Source organism: Penaeus chinensis, chromosome 16 (genome assembly GCF_019202785.1).
Source record: "Penaeus chinensis breed Huanghai No. 1 chromosome 16, ASM1920278v2, whole genome shotgun sequence".
Taxonomy (NCBI): Eukaryota; Metazoa; Arthropoda; class Malacostraca; order Decapoda; family Penaeidae; genus Penaeus; species Penaeus chinensis.
Window position 1 is genome coordinate 18,106,537 of NC_061834.1, and position 10,000 is coordinate 18,116,536.

The following is a 10,000-nucleotide window of genomic DNA, read 5'->3' on the forward strand; positions in this document are numbered from 1 at the left end:
GAGCACCCGATGCTGAGTCTATGCTCAATCCCGCCTTACATATGTGTTGGATTCTATGTTGTACAGGGCAGAGGTTGCAGGGTATACAGCCCCCAGCATTTGACTATATATTGACCAATTCTCTGTATTAAATATATTTTACTCCCCAATTTCCCTAGTACTATTCATTCCCTCCCCTGCCATTGGGGGATAGCATGGGAGGTCATACAAAGGTATTCTGAATATTCACCCATAATATTAATGTCTGAAAACTATCTTCCTTGGGCAGTCACCCAGTCACAGCAATTTAGATTCTTGAATAAATTTGGTAATGTGGAGTTGGACACTTACACTCTGGTGAGTGAGTCGGTACTATAAAGAATTAGCCAGATCCCTGTTTATTCATATACATGTGCACACACACATAGCAAAATTGTAAATAAGAATGAATATCTTCACAGTACAAAAGATGTATTTGACTGATTTTGATAATATCTTTATCAGAAATATGTAAACATGTACACACGCATGCACAGAGACACAGACACACTCGCACACGCACACACTGCACACGCACCACGCACGCGCACACGCACACGCACACGCACACGCACACGCACACGCACACGCACACGCACACGCACACGCACACGCACAGGCACAGCACACAGCACACACACACACACACACACACACACACACACACACACACACACACACACACACAGGCACAGGCGCACACACACACACACACACACAGGCATAGTCACACACACACAGGCACAGGCACAGGCACACACACAGGCACACACACAGGCACACACACAAGCACACACACGCACAGGCATATGCACACGCATTCACGCACGCACACAAACACACAAATATATATACCTGTACATTTATATGATATAAGTATGTAGTTGTATGTAGATATATCATATATATACATACAAACACATGCTGACCAGAACTTTTTATGAAAACTTACATTTTTTCTTTTGTTCTCAGAATGGGGAACTTTCATTCAACATAATTTTTGCTGAGCGAGCACATTCAGCATGTATACGACAGTTGTGCGTATCAGGCAAATACCTTGCCTCTGGTGGAGCAGACGAAATGATAAAATTATACGACCTGTACAAAAGCAGAGACCTTGGTTGGCTAGAGAAACATGAAGGTAAGAAGTATTTTTTGTGCACTGTATTTGAAAGTAGAATAGAATACAAATATAAGCATTAGGAATAAGATGCAAGGAAATTGTAGTATTTCTCAGTTGCCAGAACCAGATTTCTGTTTCCAGTAGTTTGATAGAGTATTTGAAATTCATGAACTTCGTAATTTGATCAAAAGGAAAATCTCTCAAAGCAAGAAAGAAAAAAAAAAAAAAAAGAAAAAAAAAAATAGGTCAGGAGTCTTAAACTGTTTTTCAAGTTGGAAGACTAGAGAAGTTTTATTCGTTTGTGGTGCTCTTGCTTGAAAAAAAATCAGGATTTATTTACAGAAAGTGTCATTAGTTGGTATGATATAATGTTATCATTCTCAAGATGGCCATAAATTTCTTATACTGATGAAAGTATGTTTTCTCTTTAGGTAACAAAGATATGAATATAAGAGAGAATTTGTATGTATGTGATGAAATTGATATAAGTATATATGGAGAATTCCCCATTTTCCAAGGGGATACAAACGTGCCAACTGCATTGACACTTCTGCATACTAGACAGAAAAAGACATTTGTCCTTGTCTTAATTTTTGAAAATTCTCTGCCAGATTACGCTGTCAAGGAATTTAATTTTAGGGAACAGTTGTTGTGAGGGAGGTTGATAGATACGTAAAAGGCAGAACAGAACTTTGCGTTTACAATATAGAAAATTCCAGTATTTACCCCTATGATTTCATTGCATGTTGATGTGCTGCTTTTCTTTATAAGATGAAATTTAGAAATATAGTACAGGATAATTGATATATAAGATTTATAATGCAAAATGGCGCAAATTTATGCAGCAATTTCAAGAAAGAAGGAAATAGAAATCAAGGCAGGAGTAAAGTGTTTTGCATTAGTTACATGAGTCATTGTTTGTGCATCTATCTTTTTGAGAATGGAACTTTCTGTGGCACTGGCACCGTCTCATGAATAGGGAGTTGGCAGTCTCTAAGGGAGGGTTATTTTTTTTCTTTGCACATTTTGTCTTTTTCTTTTCTTTTCTTTTATATATGTTTTTATTTTCTTGTATTTATATAATCTACGTGTTTTAGGCTCTTATGGCGATAGAAGAGGAGGATGTTTTAAATATGTTTATTGCTAAAGATGTAGATTATAATTTGATGTAACATTTTTATTTTGAAATGTTCCAATTAAATTACGTTACCTCTTTTTTAAACTCAAGTTTGATTTCAGAGTCATGTTTCATGATAGATGATACATGACATTGGAATAGATATAGATAAACGTAAATAGATAATGATAATGGATAAATAGACCAAAATTCAAACTGAAACCTTGCATCCTTTTCCAGGAACAGTCACCAGCTTGGCCTTCCACAAGACTAACTATCTTTTCTCAGGAAGTGAAGATGGGAAAATCTGCATATATAAGACCGCTGGTTTCAAGGTGAGTTGTTTTGGTAAACATTTCAACATTCCTTTTGCCATTGTTGTTGTTGCTTTTTCTTTTCTTTTCTTATAAAAAGAGGACTAATGTTTACATATTGACTGTAATTAAATTAAATATTTACATCTAGTTTATGTATTTGGTGGATTTTCTTTCGTCCATTTTATGCAGTTGTAGGCTGTTAAGCCTACAGTATTTTGTTGTAAAATGTTGTATGAATACAGTATAGTTTTAGTAACAGTATATAAAACTTAAAACATTGTATCATATCATGTGATAACAAAAGTTCTTTTACTTTGAATACATTATTGGTTATAATGTCAATATCATTAGAATCAGAGTATGTGATATTACACTGCTTCTATAGGCACGAAACTCCCATTTTGTGAAAGCGGTTGATTGGATTGTTTCACATGCTTCTGAAACTTCCATCTTTCTACATCTTTTGTATTGGAAATATGTAATTTTTGATGGTTTAACCTAACAGGTTTTTGTAAATGGAAAAAAATGGATACTGTTCCAGGTATATTCTTGTCATTAAGTTAAATTGTTTAAAAAATTAATTTATCTATTGCAGTGTGAAAAAACATTGTTTGCACACCCTGGCGGTGTAACATGCATCTCTGTCCATCCCACTGGCAAACTAGCACTTTCTGTTGGTAATGACAAGAAACTGTGCACATGGAACCTGATTAAAGGAAGAAGAGCATATGTAACTCATGTTGGAGTAGGTATGTATTTACAAGTTTTATCTTGTAGCTATATGTTTCCCTTGTTACTCTTCTATTTCCTTGAAAATATATTTATTGTTATTGGCATATTTTAGGATTTAGTAAAATTCAGAAGTTATCTCATAAGTATACATAATTATAGAAGTGAGTGACATGTTTATTTTATTATTAACAGCCATAATTTGTACTCAAATTACTGAATGCCATAAAGAATCCAGATTAACATTGTGAATTTTCATATATTTTTGATAATTAGAATGTATATCTCATGCACATTTTCTGGTCCCATAGTTGCAGAGATTGTACTCTGGAATCCAACTGGGGTGAACTTCCTTGTGGTGAAGGGCAGTGCTATTGATATTTATGAAGTTTCAAATGGCAAAGTTAAGCAGTCTGTGGACTTCAAGGAAAGAATTCAAGCACTAGTCTTTATCACAGTGAGTATATTGGCAAAAAAATATTAATTATTCATGTACTGTAACTGTTTCCTTGAACAGTTAGAGAGAATTGAAGAAAAATATACCTGTTATCCTACAAAGTTACTCAGCACTTGTTTTAAACCTGTTTTAATAACTCTCTCTCAATTGCAGGAGGACATTGTTGCAGTTGGTGGTGAAGGAAAGAATATTTGTTTGTATGATATTACAAACCAAATAGAAATTGTTCAATGGCCGGCCCACAGTTTGAGAATCAAAAGTCTTAAAAAGATTGCCAGAACTGCAGTAGAAGAAGTGTGGCTTGTCTCAGCATCCACAGATGGATTCATAAAAGTGTGGAAACTTGAGGTAACATTACTGTGTATGGTGACAACAATTATTATGATTATGACAGTAGTGGTAATGCTATTACTGCTATTATTATTATTGTTGTTGGTTTGCTGTTATTATTATTAGTTATAGTAATGAAATTATTATTATCATTACCATGCTTATTGATATCATTATTACCAAAATTACCATTTTATCACTACTATGTTAATGGTGCTGTTGTTACAATTGTCATTTATATGCATATTTCTTTCTTTCATTCCTTACTAATTGATGTGATTTCTACAGCTGTTGTCACTTCAGAAAAAACCCAAACTTATAGGAAAAGTAGATATCTCATGTCGTATTACCTGCATGGATATTCGCATAAGCCGTCAGAAGGTAACTATCAAAAAGGAAGAGGAAGGGGAAGAGGAAGCTAAAGATGCTAATGTTGGAGAAGAGGGAGATGATGTCAAAGAATCACATGATGAGGATGAGGAGGACGAGGAGAGATAGAAAAATCAGGTGATGAGGAGGAGGAGGATGACCTGGATGATGAAGATGACATTGAAGATGAAGAGGATAAAGAGGAGTTAGAAGGTGAAGTAGAAGGTTTGGAAAAGTTGGAAGATGATTCAGACAGCCAAGAGAGCTACTTGGAAGAAGATGATTTGGAAGAGGAAGATTTTGGAGATATGGAAGATATCAAAAAGGGGGAGATTGATGTAAATGATTTAGAAAGTTCAGAAGAAGAGGCAGAAGATATTGTTGGAAAGAAGAAGAATGATGCTAATGGAAAGGAAGTTAAAACTACTGTCAAGCAGAAAGGAAAGAATGGCAATGTCCAGGGGAAAAAAGCACAAAAGAGGAAAAAGAAAGGGAAAGGGAAGCCTCTATCCAATAAGACCAGTACATCTGGCCAGAAAGCAAAGAAAATGAAAATGAAATAGCAGTGTTTTTTAAATATATGTAAAATGTATAATTTGCCTTTTATTTGTCCAGCTATTTTCTATTGGTTGTTTGTAACGCATACACAGTAAAATAGTGTATATTTCCAAAGACAAGGTGAAAGTAAAGTAATTGATAGTATATGGATATCAAAATTAATGAGAAAAGTAGTTTTATATATCATTCTACATATTGTACTCACAGAGTCATGGAAAGAAAAATCACAGACAGAGGGGGAAGGATTCTTTGATGTTCTATATTTATTTGTACAATTATGAAATTCTGAAGAATGAAAAAAAAATGTATGTTTGTATTGTGTACAGTACTTAGAATTTTGGTGTCTTGATTTTCTCATGGTAACAAGAGCATAAGGTGATAGTACTGTAGCATGACTCTAATAAGATTTGTTTTATTAAATTTTTTGTTTTGTTTTATGAACTATATACTTGTGAAGGAAATATTTCTTTGTTAAAATGGTTTCTTATTCTGCCATTTATACAATAGAGGGTTATGTATGCATTTTGCACAGGATTGACATATATAATGTAGTGTCCTTGAGTTATCTGAATAATGTCAACCACTTTTTTCAACAATTTTAGGCTCCTATGACATTTTGAGGAGCATGTTTCAAGTAAAACTTAGGCTGATGCCACTGGGTATGACATACATGCCATGCTGCAAGTTTAGTTTATTAATTGTCTTGGCTCCACAAGTCATCAGTGAGTTAGTTACTAGTACTACTATCTTGAATGTTTACCCATTTTTTTTTTCTGTAGCTTATATTGCTGTTACTAATGTTGGTAACATTATAATAATTATAAAGTCTACAATATTAATAATAACAGCATTAGTAAAAAATAATGTTTCCAAAAATTCAATGAAAGGTGAAATCTGGTGGGGTCATGAGGTCTACCAATTGACTCCTTGGTGGCTGAACAATTATGGAGCACTTTATATGTACAGACATTCCACAAAACATGAAGCTAAAACATGTAATCCTAGATTTACAGTAGTGTCCCATTTCTGAATCTGTACTGTAATACTACAGTGAATACTAAATTATGGTTGATGTCTACAAAGTCACCCTTAAAAATTCAGATCAGAAATTGACATATTGACAATAAGGGAGGGATTGCCAAGTACCCATATTCAACTTCAACAAATAACTTAGATTATGAAGGTGTACCCATCCTGTTGACTTTCCTTACTGTTGTCAGGTACCCCTTCTACAGTATGATTTTTTTTCCATAAAACATGTTGCACAAAATATAAGCTTTGTGGACCCTGTATTCTAACAAGAAATTACAAGCTAACAGTACACCTTGATTTAAGGGGTAGCCAAATGAACAGGGAGCATGTTGAGAAAGTACCAGTGTATTGGAACCCATTGCTGGTTACTGATTTGGATGTTATTAATGTTCAATTGTAATTTGTACAATTTGAAATTACATTTTCCTCTTTTTATTCTGTTTAACTCCAATTCTTTGTCATTTTGTTCAGTTGTTTATTATCTTTCATACTTGGGACAGATATATTTAATGTGAAAATAAATTGTAGTCATTTTTATATTCAAAGCAATAAAGAGAGAATTTTAAACTTTAGTTCTCCTTCAAAAACTAGTCCATATTTGATATACTGCTACAACTTTGCAATCATAACAACAATATGATTTATTTGAATAGAAGTGAGATCACTTTGTACAATGAAATCCTGTTTTTTTTTTTTTTTTTGCTTTGCTTTGCTTTTAAACTTAGAGCCTGAAATATAATCTAATGGGATTGATGATTCATCTTGTGAACTCCCTACAAGCAAGCAAACAAAAACATTTACTATTCTTAGGCAGTAGTAATAATAGCTCTAAATCCTTTGACATATGGCTTGCATTTATTTAAAAATTAACTTAATGTTTGGTAACTTTTTTCAGAATTGCTTGTACACTAGGATAAGGATTAGATCTTTGACCGTGATTTATATTACGAGTGTATGTATTTTTATTTAGTTTTCTTCTGCTTTCAAGAGTGATAATTCGTGTAACTGAATGAAGAAGGAAGAACGAGGGATGGTGAGAGGAAGAGTTACTGTAGCAGCAAAACAGACAAGGAAAATCTTACCATTTCTCTTTTTTCATTTTATTACAATTTTTTATCGCTATTATAATGTAATGATTTGTAGTTACAGGTATACAAAATATTAGAAACTTCAAGCAGCTTAAGATTACCATTGCATTTATTTACCAGTTGGGTAACTGGCCTGACTTCTTCGATGTTGGTTACCAGAATTATATCAAATGTTACTGAGGGACTGTAATGGAAATTTATGGCTGAGCTGCCTATGGCTCAAAAGACCCTCTGATTGGATTTTATGAAGGTCTGGGTTTGGTAGATACTAGTGAAGAATGGATGTCTGGGGTAGATGAGGGTAGATAACCCAATAAAAAGTGGGGAAAATGCTGTGCTTATTTTCAATATTTTTGTGAAATGTCTCTGCACATAGATGGCTTCTGCTGGTGCTGAGCCACAAAGGAGTCAATTAGTAGACCTTGTGACCTAGTTGATTTGAATTGGCGGGAACATATTTTTTAACTAGTGCTATGAATATCAATGGTGTTATATTCATTATAAACATAACAATTACTATAATGTTATAAACATTAGTAACGGCAAAACAAGAGAACATAAAATATTTTTCGTAAATCAAAGAAAAGGGTAAACGGGCGAGACAGGCAGTACTCGTAATTGGCTCATTGGTGACTTAGTACAAGTGTAGCCATCTATCTATAAAATCAATCAAACAAGTACTCACAATGGGCATAGCATGTACGTACATGTCATGCCCGTCAGCATTGGGTTAAGAGCAGATTTGTGTGATAAAGTTAACATAGAACTGTGGGGTTAACTAATGTTAAGCACTCTAGGTAGATTTATTTTATTTTTATGAACTAATGGTGGAGGTTTGCATTCACAGAGTGCTTTCTAGATCTTCAAGAAGATTCATAGTCAGCACTTAAAACTGGTAGGACTACACAGCAACCAGAGTTTGATTTTTTGCCTACCATTCCAATGTCTCTTTTGGGATTTTTGAACCTGCTTCTTAGAAAGGCATTTCACAATAAACTGCCATAAATGGTTGTGTTCCAAAGGTGTCTAATTAAATAAATATCAAAAGAAATATAGAATTCCAGCATATAAAGCAAATAGGACAATGTATACAGTCTATGAAATGAGCAACTTCCCTAGAGCTATAATATCCAAGTATATAGTAATTTCTGTGCATGAATTTACTACTGCAATAGTTAAGTACAAAGGTACCATATACTTCCATTTCTCTCTATTTCTATTTGCAACAATAAAATATGCTGGAAACAAAAGGGTTAAAATACTAAATAAAAAGTCAACATTTTTATTGTCTAATGACTAGAACCCTAGGATTCTCTCTCCTAGGGGAATATGTCCCCAAAATGTCTTCTCTGGAATGCACAGTAAACTATTGTACTACTCTGTAATGTGCCGATATGTAAACAGTGGACCCCTTGTTCCAAAAAAATCATGAAAACAGATCTATGTAAGAACTGAAACAATTTCTGTGATTAAATATTGAAGGTGACATTAAAATATACTCTTTAACACAAGCCTCTTCTTCTAATGTTAAATAAAAGAAAAAAATAATGCATACCACTAAATACACTGTCTTGACTATTTCTCCTATGTAAAAGAAATACCATTAAAGGAGTTACCATGTTACAGTTGCTACATCGTCCAAAATGTGCTCTGCTAATATTTAGTCCTTAATTTGACTAAACATATATCTGAAGATATGACATAAATCTACTCTTCATAGCAAAGGTCAAGATGAGAAAATCAAACAAACACATTATATGATAATATTGACAGAGATAATTATTATATATCTCAGGGCATGAATAACTATTCAGATAATACAACCCCATAATTAAGTTTTTCAGAAACATTGTGAAATAATATTAAAGGAAAAGAAGAAGAAGAAAAGTTATTTGGCCATGAAGCTAAAACATGTAATCCTAGATTTACAGTAGTGTCCCATGTCAGAATCTGTACTGTAAAATCAAATATCAGAAATGGCAATTACACCCATAAGGAGAAGAAGAAAAAATGTACCCCTACCTCCTGCCTAGACTTCATGCCTCTCAAAATATACATATATAATTGAATTTAGTAAAGTAAAACCCCTTTAAATAAACTGCAAGTTGTGTAAAATAGAGTTTGAGGAAAATCTGGTGAGTGAAAGTGCATTAATTCTGGTTTTCAGTCCTATATAGCTAGCATTTTCCCATATTTTCAATCACTGTGCTGTGAGAATAACTAGCAATGAGTGTACCATTGTTCACATGGATTGTTTGCTCTGTTGGATGCTGCAAGTTAAGTGCTTGGGCAAATTCAATTATATAAATAAGTTTTGTTGCTTGTACTATCTTTTCCTCTTGCTGTCTTCATTAATGTCCTGATAGCCATTTTTGAGGTGGATAAGAGGAGCACAAATGTCAAAGAGGGAGTGGAAAAATGACCACAATAAGTGCTGCATAGGAGTGGAGGGGTGGAAGGCACAAGATGTGTTCCAAGAGTTATGAAAAAAAAATCATGTTAAACCAAAATACTGCAAACAGGCAGTGTAAACCAAGAATTTACATGTATTAACTTCATACCACAAGTTCAGATTATTTTGTATATCAGATAAGAGTATCAAGATCTTGAATGCAATGCTTATGGTTCCTTATTCATAATTAAATTCCAATTACAATTCATTCTTTGTTTAAGGAATACCAATATTTGTTCAATTATCATTCAATATTTAAATAACACTGAATAAAAAAAAAAAATTGTAATAATAAAGTTTAAATATATTCCTCCACTGAGATGTCCTTTTCACACAATACGAACTTGGTGCTTCAGTCCCCCTTTGATGGCAACTTTAGGAAACTGTGAATTCCACTGGTGTATGTATGT

At 33.6% G+C, this 10,000-nt stretch overlaps 2 protein-coding genes across 3 annotated transcripts in view; one reads left to right on the forward strand and one right to left on the reverse strand.

Annotated features, from left to right (window-relative positions):
- LOC125033185 (p21-activated protein kinase-interacting protein 1-like) overlaps nt 1-5,055 on the forward strand; it is a 6,791-nt gene extending 1,736 nt beyond the window's left edge. Inside the window, exons 2-8 of the mRNA XM_047624552.1 lie at nt 991-1,159; nt 2,499-2,593; nt 3,171-3,324; nt 3,616-3,761; nt 3,915-4,109; nt 4,380-4,523; nt 4,586-5,055. Coding sequence (XP_047480508.1) covers nt 991-1,159; nt 2,499-2,593; nt 3,171-3,324; nt 3,616-3,761; nt 3,915-4,109; nt 4,380-4,523; nt 4,586-5,023 — 1,341 coding nt within the window. The 3' untranslated portion in view covers nt 5,024-5,055. The remainder of the gene's footprint in view (nt 1-990; nt 1,160-2,498; nt 2,594-3,170; nt 3,325-3,615; nt 3,762-3,914; nt 4,110-4,379; nt 4,524-4,585) is intronic.
- Nucleotides 5,056-8,406: 3,351 nt separating this feature from the next.
- LOC125033188 (F-box/LRR-repeat protein 4-like) overlaps nt 8,407-10,000 on the reverse strand; it is a 16,730-nt gene continuing 15,136 nt past the window's right edge. For both annotated transcript variants that reach the window (XM_047624560.1, XM_047624559.1), the window contains exon 12: nt 8,407-10,000. This exon is cut by the window's right edge and continues 64 nt beyond it. In XM_047624560.1, the coding sequence (XP_047480516.1) occupies nt 9,920-10,000 (81 nt within the window). In that variant the 3' untranslated portion in view covers nt 8,407-9,919.